The following is an 18,453-nucleotide window of genomic DNA, read 5'->3' on the forward strand; positions in this document are numbered from 1 at the left end:
GAATGACCAAGGAAGACACCAATCATAAAACTTTGGCATTCACATGCAGGCAAGGACAAATGTGTGTGCACTTGTACACATGAATATATGAACACACATGTGCACCCCCCCACACACAGGGAGACAGAGAGAGAGAGAGAGAGAGAGAGAGAGAGAGAGAGAGAGAGAGAGAGAGAGAGAGAGAGAGAGAGAGAGAGAGAGAACCACTCTGGTCCATTACATGAGGTGGAAAAAAGGACTGGGATGTTCTTATTGTCAAATTAATACTGGTTGGTTGCTGATTGGTATGGTTTTTGTCTAGAGTGTTAAGCCACATATCTGATTCTCATTCCTGCTTCATTATATTCTGGGTCTCAGAGAGAAAGCCTCTGCTACAGATGATGCTTAGCGACTCCAGGGCTGTAAAGAGCACTGTTCTACTGCCTGATGGGTCAAGCAGGCTTTGGCAGCCTTGCCTAAGGTCTTAAAAGCCATGGATGATTCCGTTTCAATGGCAAAATCAATCTGGAATTGAGCATAATTCATCGACAGGTTATGACAGCTTGGGTGTATTGCTGTCTTTCCATATAGATATATAATACAAAAGGGCCTGTCTTACATGGGCTGATTTAAATTTATAAACATACTGTAATTCCTAGAGATCTCTGATGGAGGAGAGTTATCTGTCTATGTTTCTTTCATTGGTTAATTAATAAAAAAAACTGCCTTGGCCCTTTAAGAACAGAAAATTAGGTAGGTGGAGTAGACAAAACAGAATTGTGGAAACAAGGAAGTAGAGTGAGAGAGACGCTTCAGGCAGTCGCCATAGGAGTCTCCATGCTGCTGCTCTCCGAGATGGACGCAGGTTAAGATCTCTTCTGGTAAGCCACAACTCGTGGTGCTACCCAGATTACTAAATATGGGTTAAAGCAAGATGAGAAAATTAACCAATAAGAGGCTGAAACTATGGGCCAGGCAGTGTTTTAAAAGAATACAGTTTCCGTGTAATTATTTCGGGTGTAAAGCTAGGCAGCGGCGGGTGGCGGGACGCAGCCCCGCCGCTTCACACTACAGATCTCGTGCATTATGAGTACCTATTCTCATCAGAATGACAGAGGGTTTACCATGCAAGTTGTTGGAAGGCCTTGAGGAGCAGGTCTGTAAATTCGCTCACAATTATTGACTTGCTTTCCTCCAGCTTTAGCAAAGATGTGTCAGAATCCTTGCATTCCAGCAGGGGAAGGAACGCTTTTTTAACTACAAGTACTTTTAAAACACGCATTCTTGAATACATTCTCTGACGGACCGTGCGCCGCACTCAAATTATGTGAAATACTCTAGTAGGGACTGATTGTTTTTAAGGCATGTGCTGCATTCCACTGGAGTGTTGGAGTATGAAGAAAGACTATTGCATAACAAGATGTTGTTTTCCTTAAGCAGAAGGGTGGCACGAAACTTGGCACATTGAGCTACATGGTACTGAATGCGTGGGTGGACCTTTAGGAAGGTTTGTCTAGCAGCAGGTGCGGGCATGAGCTGATAGAAGGAACTTGGAGGTTTAAAAGATGTTTAAGAATGTCAGTATGAGGTGAAACTAAGGAAGGATGGTGATATAGAAAATACACAGTGAGGAAGAATTTGGTGTAGAGGGAGAAATACAGGATATGAAAAGCCATGTAGATGAGGGTGGACACCTTAGGGCACCGCTAAGTCTTCTGAGCTTAGGGGAAGAACTGGAGATACATTTGAGATTCCAGTCAGAGGTTCCTGGTATCACAGCATGTGATTCACCAGATGTCGCCATTGCTTCAGCGTCTACAGCATCTTGTGTGGATTGCACCCATGTATAGACGGTGTTGTGGGTGGTTCAATAAAGAGTCCATCTGTTCTCTTATTTAACACTCTTGTGCTCGTGCCTGCCTTGGGGTCTTTGTACCTTGTGCTCAGCTGAATTGCAGTGCATTCCCATCCGAAGTTGTGTGGCTCACTCCCTACCTACTTCAGTCTCTGCTCTGGAGTCACTCCTCAGACAGCCCTCCCTTGATCACAACAGCAGCTCTCAATCCTTTATGAGGCTTTGCTTTTCTTCTGCTTGTCTTTACTTAATAGCATCACGTCCTGAAATTATCTGCACGTGCCTTTTTTCCTGTCTCTCCGGCTAGAATGTGGCTTCTCAGACTGAAGGGAAGTGTTGCTTCACTGCTGGCTTGGAAGGCTTATACTGAGTTTTCATTCAAGAATATGGCCACTGCTGAGTGGGAGGTGCACAGTAACTTGGGATGTAGAGTACAACTGTTTGCAGATTGAGAGTCCAAGAGGAGATGGAGAACGTGGACTGAGAGATGCAAGAAATATCGTCAGATAATTTGTTAGAACCGCCATGTTATACGGACTCCAGAGTTTACTGGGCCAAAAGCCACATCCATGTACAGGTTACTGCAAGTAGGGGACAAAGCTGGTATCCAGAGAGACGGGTGGAGGGAATGTAAGATGAAATCAAGGCGTTCTAGAGGAGGGTGAAGGAGTGAGCAACCCATGTTATTCTCTACTGGTGCAGACTGGCCACACCTCATCTGCTACTGTCCCTTGCCCTTGGCGACAGTGTTCAAAGGAATACACTCTGAAATGGTGTTATTCTGTTTCAGCTGTCCAATACAGGGGCCAGCACCCATCTGTGCCCTCTGGTCTCTTGAGAAGTGGTCTGTGTGCTTGAACAATCTTTGCCAAAATGCATATCAGTTTGATTAATTAAATTTAAACATCTGTATTTGAATAGATGGCATCATACTGAACAGTGTAGCAGTGCTTCTTATTAAAGGGTCAAAGACAGAAGCATAGTCAGCAAGCAATAGAGAAATAACAGGAAAAGAAGAAAAAAATCATAATGATCTTACAGAACTTGAGCAGGGAGTATTCCATAGCGTCAGGAATATGAAGTATTCCATAGCTGCACAAATGTGAAGGACGATTGGCCTTGTAAAGTCCCATGAATTGCAGTCATCTCTTTTTTAATGGAAAACCGAGTTTCAACAGCAGGGGTGAGGCAAACTAGTCACGAAATAAGCCATTCAAGGAAAATATTAGCGACATGGGATGGTGTTTCCAGTATGTGGAGAAGCTGAAAGGGGCATTCACAACACAGCTTGATCCCAATTGTTCAAGACGTACATGCGTCTACATCTTTGGTAGACTGTGGGTGATTCTCATTCTACAGCTGACATTTTATTAATTGTCGGAGATATTTGCAAGGATGTTGTCTTGGTTGGGAGAAAAGAGAGAGTGAGATGAATGGCATATTCTACTCAATAAGTTGTAGAAAATACCGTTACTACAACTTTACCAGTATTCATTTTCAAAGTCAACAAGTCTTCCTATTTTTCTCCCAAACCCTGTGGACAGACACTAGAGACATATTACTTCGTGGTTTCTAGCTGCGCTATCAGGACATTAACAGAGTAGAAGAGGTCTTTGCAGCTTTGTAGTATAAAGTGGGAGGAGCTGTCCCTTTAATGCACTCTTCACAGTACAGGGACCAGCAGTTGGGCATCCTTTGACAACCTGTGGATTCTCGCGATGCTTGTTTACAGCCACGTTTTACGGAACACTAGATGGCGCTCTACGCTTGCCACCAGGTGAAGGCTGGAGTCGTTCAGGTATGGATTTATCATTTCTCTTTAGGCACATCAAAGCATTTCTTATTTTTTGATTGTGAGATTATCCTTTAACATCTGAGCCATCTCTCCTGACTTAAAGGATTTCCTTATGTGTTGAACCTAATGTGTGACAAAATCTAACCCTCTGTATAACACCAGCATATTAGCCTTTGCGTATAAGAGTCTAGGTGCAGGATTGCCCCCATTAATCCACAGTTCCCAGAAGCAAATGCTTTAATGCTCTCTCTCTGATTTGAATAGAACTTTCTAGAACTAACTGAATCAGACTGTGATTCTACTTAATAAAAACATACCAAAATTTTTGTTCATCAGGAGCTGGAGCATTGGATCAACATTTAGGAGCCCTTATTGCTTTTGCAGAGAGAACCAGGGGTCAATTTCTAGCACCCATATGGCAGCTCACAACTTTCTGTAACTCCAATCCCAAGGAATCTAATGGCCCCTTTCTTGACTCCAGCAGGTAGCAGTTAAGCGCACCGTGCACATACATACATATAGGCTAGCAGTAAAGCACAAAAAATACTAAAATAATTTAAAAATTTGTTCATGGAAACAAATGCTATTTTTAAATTTTGAGTATATTAATCCAATTACTGCCTGACTGCTAATTGGAGCCTTTTATACAAAACAACAAAGAAACAAAATCCAAACTAACAAAAAAAAAATCAGTGGGTTGCATACAGTCATCAGAGTGCTTGGTGCTGCAATACTGTTAAGAACATTCTGCTAAGAATCAGCCCTATCTGAGAAGATGGTATTGACAGTCCATTTCTAAGTTGTTCCTGGGGAGAACTCAGGAATATACAGGTAGAGCCATGGAAATACACAGGTGGAGGCATTGATTGGAATTGTGCAGACACAGCCACTTACAGCCCTGAAAAACACAAAAATGGATTCCAAATACACAGGAACATCTCATCTTTATAATATGGGAATTCCATCAACTCAGCATGACTAAGTCTGAGCAGCAATGTTGTCTAAATTTTTTGAAAAACAAAACAAAACAAAAAAAAACAGCATCCTTTTATCCCTTTCTTTGATGCCAATCTCAATTTGAGTAATGATGTAAGAGGTAGGACCTTCCTTACCTGAGGAAAAAAATTATAGAAATACCAAAGGGGAGGCCCAGAGGGTTGGCAAAGTTTTTCCCTTTGTCTGGGTGCAAAATTTGATTGTGTGTGCATGTATGAGTGTTTCCAGACAATGATTAGTGTGCAAAAACTAGCAACTGCAGCATTCTCCTCTGGGATATTTACAGTTTGAGGCTGGCTGCATAGTGAGACCTCCTACCAGGATGAGCTAACTCTTCCTCCTGTGTTGTAAGGAATAAACAAGGTGAGCTTCCTTAGTTGTTTCTTATGGTATTCAGCAGAATGAATACAGCCTCCTTGACCCCAGCCTTTTTTTTTTTTTTTTTTTACCTTTATGTGTATTTGTCTGTTCTTTCTTCATTCCCTGATGCCAAGCTGGGGTACCTCTGGAAGAGTGGACAGGTATGCACAGACATTGCTTTTGTAAACAGAAAAGTCCCTTAAAGTTGTGTGCATCCAGCCTTGAGATGTTCAGCTTAAACTAAAACAAAAGGAATTTACGTCACGTGGAGCTATGGAGTTGCTAAGTGGGTAAAGTACTTGACAGGCACTCATGGGGACCTGAGTTCACATTCCCAGAGGTACGGCACATCTGTGACCCCATTTGCTCTTTTGGCAATATGAAAAGTGGGGCCAAGAGCTTGCCAGTCAGCTAGCCTGACATACACAGCAGTAAAAAGCAAAGAGATTATATTTCCCACAATGTGGAAGGCAAGGGCTGACACACATGGTTGTCTTCTGACTTTCATATGTGTGCTGTGGCAACATGTGTCTGTACTTTACACACACAGAGATTCACACACAGACAGGGAGAGAGACAGAAACGTAGATTGACAGAGACATACACACACTCAAACAGACAGGGAGAGCATGAGTGGGAAGGGAGAGAGAGGGAGAGGGAGAGGGAGAGGGAGAGGGAGAGGGAGAGGGAGAGGGAGAGGGAGAGGGAGAGGGAGAGAGGGAGGGAGGGAGGGAGAGAGGGAGAGAGAGAGAGAGAGAGAGAGAGAGAGAGAGAGAGAGAGAGAGATCTTTAGTACTCCTTATCTGGAGCCTTTGCAAACAGCGCAGTACTTATTGTCCCTTAGACTGTGCGCTGATGTAAGGCAACACAGCAAGTCATTGTCACCTTGGTGAAGCTTTAGGGAAAAGAGGAAATTTCTGAACCTTCAGGCTGTGTGGAGGCAGATTTTTACCACCTCTTAACAAAAAGCTGAAAGCATCAATTGACTCCTGTTGTTCGTTGGCAGAGAACCACTGTGTTGCACAAGACAAGCCTGCACTCGATTCCTCAAACTCTTCCTCCGGGTCCAAAAATGCTCCAAAATTGAACTGAAAGTTGCCTTCCCACAGAGAGGAAGGCCAGGACACTTCTTTCTACCTTTTCTTTTTCTCCTTTTTGGGTAAGTTTTGGTGAGCATGTGGATTCATTTTTTGATGGTAACTATAACAAATGCCAGAAACTTAATGATTTAGGAGAACACTTCATGACTGGAAGTCTTCATCTGTTTCATAGGTCTGAAGTTGAGCTGAGTGCAGGGCAGCATCCATAATGCTAGGCAGCATCCACAGTGCAAGGCAGCTGTATAAAGGCTCTCTTCCCTTCCCTTAGCTGTTTCTACTGGCTTTCCATATTCCCTGACTTATGTCTCTTTTCTCCATGTCTTGTATGGCCTCTTCCAGAAATTCAAACCAATCTGTTCCTATCACTGCATCACCAAAATCTGGCTTCTTCCTGCATCACCCTCACCCAGAACCTGTGATTACAGTGAGTCCACATGGATATACTAACATATTTATATATATATATATATATATATATATATGTTAGTATATCCACCTCATGATACTTGGTGTGAGAAGTCATTCTGTCCATGTGTTGCCTTTATTGGTTAATGAATAAAGAAAATGCTTTGGACCTATAGCAGGGCAGAAGTTTGGTAGGCAGGGAAAACTAAGCTGAATGCTGGGAGGAAGAAGGGCGGAGGCAGAGAGAAACAATGGAGTTACCTCCAGAGTCACACATGCCAAAACTTTGCTGGTAAGCCATTGCCATGTAGCAGTACACAGATTAATAGAAATAGGTTAAATTAATATGCAAGAGTTAGCCCATAAGAAGCTAGAGCTAATGGGCTAAGCAGTGATTCAATTAATACAGTTTCTGTGTAATTATTTCAGGTCTAAGCTAGCCGGATGGCTGGGAACCAATAAGAGGGCTCCACCTTCCTCCAACAGATACTTAGTCACATCTTTGCAGGTTCTGAGAGTTTGGGCATGAACATCTTTGGGAGACCATTATTTAGCCTGGAAGATAATAGTATCTGAACACTTGCACAGACACACACTACTTATCCACCATCTCTGCCACACTTTTCTTTATTAGCCGTGATGGGAGCTAGAAGATGCTATTATAGGAATATTTAATCACTGAAAGGATGAATGGATTCAGGGAGAAGAAGGAGGAAGAGAAGGAGGAGGGAAAGAGAGAGAGAGCCATCATTGGGGAAGAGAAACGGTGGTAGAGGTGGGAGAAAAATTGGAGGGAAAGAATATTAATAGGTTTCATCAAAACACATTATATTCATGTGCAAATACTAAAAATACACTTAAAAAGAAATATACCACAAATCCCAAGTTCAAGTCACACATTCACCCAAATGTTTTTCTGAGCATTGACACACTTGCTGATGAAGTGAGTGTCATTTCCGGTCCATGTCCCCTGTGTTTTGTTTCTTAGTCTTCTGTAAAAAGCCAGGGTATCAGATAAGGACAGGCTTGAGAATTCTTCACTAGAAACATCACAATGTCACTTTTAACCATCGTAACTGCTCCGGAAATCCAACCACCCTGGAGCCATATCAAGAAGCAATGAGCTGCAACAAAACCTCACAGTTCACTTCACTGCTGACTACATCATTTTAATTGTTGGTGCAGTTTAGGAGACCACAGCTCTTGGTAGGATTTTAAAACAGCAGGTTTCTTTATTTATTCTTTTTTTTCTCTGCCTTGGTTCAATAAAGGAGGAAGTCCTAAGCCTAGTTGCAAACATGCTGAAAGTGTACAAAGGAGCAATTTGTTGTAGAAAAAAAGCAAGCATAGTAGCAAGTGCAATCATCAGCACCATCAGCACCACCACCAGCAGCAGCGTCATCACAATCAGAACATCCTATGTTCTAGGTAATACTTTTTGCATCCATGATGTAGCACACACAATAAACTTATGAAAAAATAAAAGCTTATGATTCAGTAAATTGAAGCATGGAGAGATCAGGCGTGTTTTGCAAATAATATGTCCAGGAAGTTCTCAGGCTAAGATTCAAATATAGCTACGTACTTGAGTCTCTTTTTCTCTCATCACACAAATGGTAGTTCTCCTGCCTCAGCCTCCCAGTGCTAAGAGTACAGGTATGAGTTATCACAGTCAATGGTAGTCTCCTAATTACTGTATTGCACTGTCTCTATATGTTATTATTATTTTTCTTGTATTATAAAACAAGAATATTTGTCTTATATATTCCATAAAGAAAGGATGAGGATAAAAGAAAGATTTTTGATTTATGCAAATGAAGTCTGATTTATTTTCCCTTTAATCCTTCCAATTGAAGTACCGAGAAGCATGGATGCTTACTCTCTTCAAAATCATGCCCCTTTTTTTATTAGCCATATATAGATATATACATATGCATTTATATATAAATCATTATTATATATGACTAATATACATATTTGTGTGTGCACATGTGCATGTGTGGGAGGAAAATATGGACTTCTACTCTGTATTTGCAATTTCTGATAGCATTTTTAAGAATGCTTTCATTTTTGATATTTCTGCATTTTTAAAAATTTTCTTTTATTTTTTGAGATTATAACGTAATTATATAATTTTCTTCTTCCCTTTTCTTCATCTAAACCCCCCATATAACCCTCCTTGCTCTCTTTCAAAATCATGGCCTCTTTTTTCATTAGTCATTGTTACACACACACACACACACACACACACACACACACACACACAAATGTATATACAAATATATTTCTAATAAAATAAGCACAGCCTGCTCAATCTGTATCGGGTTACTTGTATCTACTCAGGGATGATCCTTTGGCATTGCAAAACCATTGGTGCTGTGGTCCCTGGTTGAGACTATTTCTCTAGCTCTCAGTATTCCTTAGATGCCTGTAGTTCTTTGCGAATGACTGAGACCTCCTGGGCTTTCCTGTCTACTTCAGTGTGCCTACTGTTGTTCTTATTTAGCTCATATATAGATAAGCAGTTATGCTGGTGAGACTTCATGCACGTCGCTTCTAATATTTGTAGGAGACAGGATCCCACAGCAAACTCCCTATCCTCTAGTTCTTACTGTCTTTCCATGTCTTCTTACACAATGGTCCCTGAACCTTATGTGTTGAGTTGGTTTGCAGCTGTATCTCGGTGAGGGGGGTGTTCAGTTTCACAAGACTGTATTTTGCTTGGTGAAAATGGTTTTATTTGAGCATTTTCTATTTGATTACACTATATTTACTTCCTTACCACCCCATCTAGCTCCTCCTATAGGCCCTGGCTATATCCATGCTCATATATAAAAAACACATTCACATTATATCATGTTCAGTCCAATTTGTGTTGCTGTTATTTGCATATGATTAGGGTTGACCCCTTATGCTATTAACATTTTCATAAATGAAATTTCAGACTTTTTTTTCGGAATTTTATGTATGCTTTTGTAGTATTTTTTTCCTACTTCTCTGTCAGTAAGTATATTCTCATTTCGAATGACTGCGCAGTTATCCATGCCATGATCCTACTGAATTCTCATAGTTGAAAATGTTCTGGCTAACATGTTTTGAACAGCCAAAGCTGGAATTAGACACACCTCTGCTTTTCACTCTGGTCTCCCAGGTGTTACACACATCATGACAATTTCCGGTTTGTTCCATTGGAGGTGGCTAACAATCATGCTAACTGCAGAGGGAGTTACTCATTTATTCTTCTCCTTGAGAACTCCTCACTTTCTAGAAGATGGCTACACCCACACCTCTGTATGTTCATGCATTATTCTCTGCCTTACTGGACTCAAGTGGATAATATCACTCATGATGAAGTCTTGAAAAGCACAGACACTGATAAGGCATATGATGAAATCTTTCCTAGGTTAATGTTTCAGTACGTTACAAGGGTGTGCAAAGAATCCTAATAGACAAGGGGAGCTGTCCCACTTCACTTTAAGACCCTGAAGTCTCACAAACCAATCCTGTCCAATCAGAGGGAGGTTTTCCTTCGGCTCTTAAGCCAGCCCAGGTCAGATACCTCCTCAATGTAGGAGGTCCAACACAATCTGACAAGCTCTCCTCAAGGCTCAAGGGCCCTGCATACAGAGAAAACAACAAACCAAATTAAAACCAAAACAAAGCAGCAGCAACAGAAGACGAGAGAAGTTGAAGGAAAGGACAAGAATTGTCCCAGTTGGTTTTTCTTCTGCTAAATCTCTGCCCTCCCATCTTATCTAGAAAGGATCAGAAGGACAACTGGGTGTTTTTAAGATTCCCATCAGTTGGTTATTCATGCATCCATTTGAAAAGCAATGCACACTACATGCTATGCAATAATATTTTCCTTGCTGAGTTTTTGGACACATTTCTTGTGCTATACTTTTCTCTCTGTGTGACAGTAGTTAGAACAGGCAGGAGAAAAGACAAGTGGAATTCTCATCTCTATAGCAAGTGTTGCTGCTAAAATGAGCAATATCAGGCTGTGAGAACCCTGCCTAGTTCCTTGGGGGAAATAACACTCAGAATAGCTGCTTTGCAAATTGTTATCAGTCCATTAAAAATGAGGTACCTGTGCCAGCCTGAACCAACACACTGAGTTCCTCATTAAGAAACATTTTCTGTAAAAAAAAAATAAAATACGTTAAATAAGTCAAATCAACAAGAGGGTGGGGCATACTCTGTGTCCATCGGCTCTTGAGTGAAAAATTTGTCAAAAACAAAGCAAAACAAAGCAACAACAACAAAAACAACTTGTGGCGGATGTGAAGGGCCCAGGAGTCTCCCAAATTTTGTGTATTTCCTATTGCAGTCTCTATGGCAGTGTCTAGAGTTCTAGATATTGTTAGGTGTGGCATAAGTAAAATTGCCATTGGTATAGAAACAGATATGTGAGTTCCCAGGTATGCTAGCTAATTGTGAACCAAGTTGTTCTTAAAAAATGAGAAAGTGGGTAGAGAGAAATGGGGACCTATTTTGACTGATGAAGTAAGGAGATGAAGACATACTTTTTTTTTGAAACATCGTCTCACCACGTAGTCTAGGTTGGCTTTGAACCCACTTTTCTTCCTCACCTTCAGAAGTAGCAGAGTTACCTGTGTGGGCCATGGCTCTCAGCAGAAGATTTATTACTCCTTCTCAGGTCATTGACCAATTCTTTCCTGAGAGTTTTATGGCTAACACAATAGACTTTTCCATAGTATTTTTTTTCATTTTCTTATTTGGTTTATGAAACAAATCAGAATACTTAGAAACTCTTGATTGATGAGAATAGATGCTCAGAGATAGAGTGACTTGCCAAGGATTATGATGACCAATAAGAGACAGAGGTGGATTAGAGATATTTTGGTCATTACTTTATAGCTTTGGCCATTTTTTCTAAAGTGGTAGGGATTTGACTGAAGTATTCATGAAACAAAACCTAACAGCCCAGACATGCATGGTGCCTCCCCAACAGTAGAGATACAAAGCACCAAGCGTCAAGTTATTGGAACTGGTATTCAACTGTAAGTTAAATCATAAATTAAGTTCTAAGATATCATAGTCAAATAAGAACAAGACCAAATATATTCTCCATAGACTAGTTGATGTTGGTGTAAAAACAAAGAAAAGATAGACTAGTTCCTCAGTGAATGGCGTCTGCTACTCTCTTCTGCACTACTTATTTAGAGAGAACAGTTACAGAATTAAGAAAGCATTTTATCAAATTAATAGAAAAAAATCTTCCAAATTAATCCCAGGTCTCTGATTTTGATGAAGAACCAGAAAAGGTCACTACTAGGCAAAAAGTTTGCATCACTTGACATTTAATGTGAAGTCTCTTATCTTGACAATGCTTAGATGCTTCCAGCAGGTATTTGTTAAGAACCATAGGGAAAAAAAATACCTTCCTGAGGGTGTGGAGAGAGCGAGTGTTGTGCTTCACATAGAGTAGGGGTTCTCAATCATCCTAATGCTGTGACCTTTTACTACAACTCCTCATGTTGTGGTGACCCTCAACCACAAAATTATTTTTGTTGCTACTTAATGACTACAATTTTGCTACTGTTATGAACTGCCATGTAAAACATTTTGAAGATAGAGGTTTGCCCAAGGGGTCATGACCCACAGCTTGTCATAGAGCAAGTCAAAGAAAACCAACACGACTTAGAGCTGGTCTTTTAAAAATTAATGCCCTTTACTGGTCCTCCTGAGGCACTCATTAAACAATGAATCATGTTTTGTCCTTGCTGCCATGCAAAAGCACTGCTGTATTAGTAGATCCTAAAAAAAAACCCAAACAAAATGAAAACAAAAATAAGCAGCCTTAAATCCTTAGCTTAGTATTGTCAGAGAAAATGGATCATCCAAAGTACTAAGGTGTACATAGAAATATCCAAAGTAATTAGCATATATGACTCATGAGACAAACTGACAGTTGATTCACTCAACTAGAGTTGGAAGTATTAGGGGATGGGGAGAGAATTCCATTATAAAGTGCTTGTCTGCAAACATGAGGGTTGAGTTTGAGTCCCAGAACTGTTTTGAAAAGCCTGGTGTGGTGGTATAGGAAAGTGAAGACAGACAGATTCCCTACGACTTATGGGTTAGCCAGACTGGCTTCTTTTAGAGGTCCAGGCCAGTGAGGACTTTGGGACCCAACAGTTATAAATAAATAAATAAATAAATAAATAAATAAATAAATAAATGATTGTAGTGGTATCTGTGAAAACATACCTTGGACCTCTACATATACCTACACACATGCACATGTGTATGTTTAATGTGTATGGGTGCTTATACATGTACACATGTCTATGCCTACATACACAGCTTGGCATAGCAGTGTAGCATTTGAAGCTAATTTGCTTAGATCTAAGTCAATTATATTACTCCCTTAGCTCTGGCTAATGCAAGCAACTGTTGTGTTTTAACATTAAATACGTATTTTAACAAAGAATGTGCATCTGCCACTACCTAAAAGATGTTACTACCTAAAACGTGTCACTACCTAAAAAGGTTAGCTCTGAAGAAGCTATGCAAAATCCCTCGAAGAAAAGCTATCCAGGGAAAGAAAGGGAAAGAAAGACCAAACTTTCAAAACTCACAGCAACTTAAATGTGAATGGAACTTGATTCATGGCAACATCATTATTTGAGTGTTACGGCAATGTAATTCAGGACAAACTGATCCTCTAAATAAAATTGGTCAGCCTTGTGCAGGAGTTTGAATATAATGGTGAAGTATTAATCTTTAATTACATGGTGATAATAAGCATATGTTTTTCAAAAATGAATAGCTGACTCATTTTTGGAGGGTTCTTCCTTGAAGGAAAATAGTCCCTTCCTAGCTGATGACCAATGCTCTCTACTTAAGTTGTATTTTGTTTTAATTTTTTTGTAAAATTTTGAGCATTTTTTATGTATTTAGTATGTATGAATGCTGTGCTTGCATGTTTGTCTGTGTATCACATGCATGCTTGGCGCCTGCAGAAGCTAGAAGAGGGCATCAGAACCTCTGGGACTGGAGTTACAGATGGTTGTGAGACTCCATGTGGATGCTGGGAATTTAACCTGGGTCCTCTATAAGAGCAGCCAGTGCTCCTAACCATTCAGCCATCTTCGCAGACCTGTGCTCATGTTTTCAAATCAGTAGAGCTTTAAAATAAAACTTGAGTTTGGACCATCTTATTGGTATCTTCTTCCTTTCAGGTATGATATTATACTAACCATCACTCATGAAATAAAATCTTCCTATGGAAAAAAATCAGCCACCCAAGGAGAAGTGAGAGGCTAGCTCCTGCTGCTCCTGAGCTGGAAGCAGTTGGGAACTGTGGAACACATGGCACGCTTTTGTTTTCCTTGGCTGTGTGGGTAAGTCTCCTTTCTTCTAGAATACTTTATTCAGGCCTCCTATAATCAACAAATGAGGTCATTGTTCAGGAGGCTCCAAAGACAATGCCTAAATTAAGCTGGTTTTATTTAATGTGTAAAATGACTTTGACATCTTTTTATATCTAGAAGGTCTTTTAAAAATATTACATCAGTATATTAGAGAAAGGCCCACTTTCCAGGAGGAGCCAGAGGAAGAACAGCTATTATTTTTTTCTGACAGCAAAAATGTGCTCCTATCCCAACACTGCACGTTACGGTGACTTGGCACGGAGCAGGAAAATTTTAAATGTAGAATATTGCAGAGCGACACTTCAGTGATATATTGAAAATAAGGGAAGAGAAGTCAGATATGTGTGAACTTAAAATGCAAGGGGAGATGGAAGGAAAATCCTCAGTGGGACAAGCTAGGTCTGAGTCACACAAATAATCTTTGCCTTTCCGGATGTATACCATGAAAACATAACGAGGACAGTGATTTAAGGCACAGAAGTAAATGCGCATGGCTGAGTATTTACTTTATAGCCAGGTTGTAAGTGCCTCCCTGGAGGACTTCATTCTCAGAGTGGCCTTAAAGCTTGCAAGCTCAATGATTCTAGACACTGCTTTATGTTTCTTCCCCCAACCCCCGTCTCATTTCAGTGTGCTCTGTGCTGCATGCATCCATCATGAGACACACTTTCCCTTCCAACCAAGGAGACACTAATTTGGGGAGAAATTTCTAGCTACTTAAGAGTCCTGCCAAACAATCTGCAAATGGGAAGGAGTTTGGTGACTGTGACTGTTATTGGCAACTTCTGAAGGATTAGGTAATAAAGAAGCAGTGAAGAGCAGCCAGTGTGCTGACTCCTGCATTTCATTAGGTCTGGTCTGCTTCTGCATATGTATTAATAATGGTGTGGCCTGGGAATGCAAGTCTGTGTTTTTAACACTTTGGCCACTGGCGATGTCGTACGCCCCTTTCCTGTGCCGTCTCTTCTGCTGCTCACAGCCATTCAGATTCAGGTAGCAGAAATAGTTCAGATACCAGTTAATCAGCCTGCATTCTGCAGGTCAGATCTCCAAAGCTCGTCACTAAAGGGAAATTGCCTGGGTAACTGAGAGACGTTTGTTCTTGTCCTTCTTAAGACTGAAAATCCAAGATTTATTTTCTTTTCTAACCAAAGAAAATGTTAGCATTCCCCGAATATTTTAGACAAAGATTTTTTTTATCAGACTTTTCACTTGTACCTTCCCTTACTCAGTTCAGTCTTTATCTCTGCATGTACTCCAAAAATTTGAGGGACATTAGTAATATCTTGCCAATCAAAGGACAGAGCAAAAATGATGTTGAATTACAGACCTGCCAGTGTCTAGACTCCTACTAGCCCACTGTTCATCCAATCCCAGCACTTTTCTCAGTTTCTCGGTCTTTAAAATGGGAGCATTTTCATTCACTGGTCCCACAAATGTCTTGTAGAAGGTGGCACAAGTTGGTGTGACAAAAGCTGTCTACAAAATGCCGAGAGCCTCAGTTGGTCTAAAGACCCTGTCTACTTGACTATCAAACATCTTCATTGTTCCTTCTCAACACTTAAGTCCACAAACAGTTTCTTTGTTGAATATAGGCTTAGATTTTTTTCAAACCCATTAAAAAAAAAAAAACTAAACCATCTCTTGTTTATCCTTAAATAAAGACAGCAGGATTGGGCTTAACGCAGCAATCACATGCCCAGCTGCTGAGCCCACAACATAGAAGGAAGATAGGGACAAAGAACCCACAAACGGGTCCCTCCACCTTCTCTTTGGCTCTGAATAATTCCAGTAGTTTCCAATATCAAGACTGCCAGCCCCTGTTCTCGACCCGTGGCTTCTTTACTAGTTGCACTTTTAAATTTACTGAAAGGAAGTCAAAGGGATGTGCTTTTCCTCACGACAAAGCCCTGGCACGCCTCTGGAGGAAGTAGAGAATTGCAACAGCTGCTGTTTTTGTTACAGGCTTTCTGACTTCCTCGCGGGAGTTTAAGACAGTGGCAGCCTGGGGCCCCACCCCCACCCCTTACTGTGGCCTGGAACCCTCGATCTCTGTCCACGGTTCTGAACCTCAACTTTCAGGCTTCTGGAATCCATTAGATTTCGCTCAGCTTCCCCAAACAACCGCTCCTTCCCCCGTCCCCCCGCCCTGCGCTCATATTATCTCTACATTCTTCCTTACATTCACGACCCCTCTAACTTGGTATTTTATTTCCGTCTGCATTTTAATCTATTTCGACTGAAGTCCTCCAACCTACCACCTAGGGACATAGTCCAAGCACTAAAGGTTATCAAAGTTATAAAGCCCCCTGCTTCACCCACTCTCTTCCTCCCACTCTGGTCCCGACTCCCGGCAGCGCACATCACTCCACGCGCCAGACTCGTCTCACCTGACTCTCCCGCGGAAACTCGTGGCGCACTATGCTGAGCACTGGGATGTGCAGGACAGAGCTGACCAAATCTAGCTCCATCATCTCGCCCTGGCTCTGGGGAAAGGCCAGCAGCGCCGAAACCCCTTGTACCACTACGGTGTGGCAGACGCTTTGCAGAAAGGAGAAAGGGTCACTGCTCCATGGTGAGCTTGGGGAAGAGAAGGGCATAAGTGGCAGATCGCCCAGGCCCGCCTCGATGGCCATCACTACTTCCAAAGACAGGTTGTAGGGTAGTAGTCCTTCCACACGGTTCAGGTTGTCCACAGCGAACAGGAGGGCATCCCGTGGCCACAGGGTCTCGACCCCGGTGCCCTCCCCGAGCTTCCGGGAGCCAGGCGGACCCCGGCCATGTAGGGCGCTCCCCAACCAGCGTGCGCCTTGCGAGGGCGCCGGTGGCCGCCACGTCCCCGACTCTGGCTCATCCCTCTGGGCACCCGCCCTGCCGCTGTCCTGAGCGCGGTTGGTTGAGCGTGGGGCCGTGGTCCAGGGCTGCAAGTGCACCGCGCCCACCCTCACCGCGTGTCCGATGCGCTTGAGGATCTGGCAGGGTTGCGGGTGCGAGGAGGAGCTGGGCACCCCGGCCAGCACCAGTGCGCAGGGCGGCGGCAGCAGCAGACAGACCCTGCTCAGCAGCCACCACAAACTCAGTCTCCTCATTACTGAGACCCGCAGGGAGAAAGCGCGCCCCCTCCTGCGCCCGGCTCACCCCTCTGCAGCCGCCGCCGGAGGTCTCCGCCGCCTGAGGTCTCCGCCTCCAAGTCCTGTGCGCAGCTTCCCTAGACCCAGTGAAGCGGTGGCAAGAGCCAGACTGGTCCCTGGGCATTCCAAGTTGCAGCCTAGCGGACGCCCGGCTGTGTCAGATGCGGTTCCCGGGCTCCTCCGCCTAGCATCCTCCTCACGCGCGGCAGGCCGGCGGACCAGCACGGGTCATCCGCGGCTAGGACTCCGGGTCCCTACCCACCCCATCTGCAGGGCGCCTGGGGCGCAGCGTCTGGCCCCGCAATAAGTCTCCGGGCTTACAAGGGGGCGGCAGTGACAGAGGATCCGCGCTCTCACTTGGCTGGCTTCTTTTCTCTTGCTGTTCAGTTCAGGCGACACCCCCTTATTTACTGGGGTGATGGAGAAGAGGGCGTTCACGCCCGGGGTGCAGGAAAGCAGCAGCTGAACCTGCTTCCCTTCCCCGCCGGCCACACTATCGCGGGTTCCCCCAGCGCCTGCTTCATTTTCCCTCTTCCCTCTCTACTTCCTCTCTTCCTTTCTCTGCCGGGCTTTTCTCCCAGGCGCCACCTCAGCGGCTTCCTCGGAGGAGCGACACAACTGGCCAGCGAAGGGTGGTTCTGCTCGGAGCGCCAAAGTTCTCCCCGCCTCAACCGGCGCCTCCCTGTAGCCTAAGCCCTGGCGCCAGCCTGTCGCTTGGCTGCGCTAAACGCCCACTGATGGTGAGATTCTCCTGCCGCACAGTCCCGCGCCCCTGCAAAGTCCTCGCCCCTCAAACGCAGCGAGTTGGTAGCTGGCACAATTCCCTGTGGCGGATGAGCGCAAAGACTGAGCCCAGGAGAATTTTGAATTCAGAGTCACCCCGGAGAGATCTGAAACCCAAATGAAACCCAATGGGTCACAGGGACCGGTTTAAAGACACAGATTTTAAGGAGCTTCCCTTGGAGACACCTCTCTAAGGAGTTAAGGTGTTCTTCTTTTTCTTTTTTGTACTCCAGGGTATTAAACCAAGAATTATTTACACATCTGATTTCGTTCTTTGGCAGATGACTCTCTGGGTCTTTTAAGGGCTCTCTCTCTCTCTCTCTCTCTCTCTCTCTCTCTCTCTCTCTCTCTCTCTCTCTCTCTCTCTCTTCTCTCTCTCTCTGATTAAAAATAGAGTGAATTCAAAGCAATTCAAGAAATCAGATCAGCGGTCCAGAACCAGAGCCCAGGGGTAAAGGCACTTGCCGCCAAGCCTGACAATTCGAGTTCGATCCCCAGGTTCTTTATTGTGGAAGGCGAGAACTGATTCCAGCAAGTTGTTTTCCGACCTTCACATGCCTGCCACGGCTCCCCCTGCTCACACCCTTCCCCGGCAGGAAAATAAACAAAATATAATAAAAATGCTTTAGATTCTGAGACACATTCACCA

General features: G+C 43.1%; 1 protein-coding gene across 2 annotated transcripts in view; it reads right to left on the reverse strand.

Moving 5' to 3' along the window:
• The window catches only part of Grin3a (glutamate ionotropic receptor NMDA type subunit 3A), a 169,074-nt gene extending 152,095 nt beyond the window's left edge, over positions 1 to 16,979 (reverse strand). For both annotated transcript variants that reach the window (XM_038348001.1, XM_038348000.1), the window contains exon 1: positions 16,281 to 16,979. In XM_038348001.1, the coding sequence (XP_038203929.1) occupies positions 16,281 to 16,979 (699 nt within the window). The remainder of the gene's footprint in view (positions 1 to 16,280) is intronic.
• Between the last annotated feature and the right edge of the window lie 1,474 nt (positions 16,980 to 18,453).

The sequence above is a fragment of the Arvicola amphibius genome, chromosome 11 (genome assembly GCF_903992535.2).
Source record: "Arvicola amphibius chromosome 11, mArvAmp1.2, whole genome shotgun sequence".
Classification (NCBI taxonomy): domain Eukaryota; kingdom Metazoa; phylum Chordata; class Mammalia; order Rodentia; family Cricetidae; genus Arvicola; species Arvicola amphibius.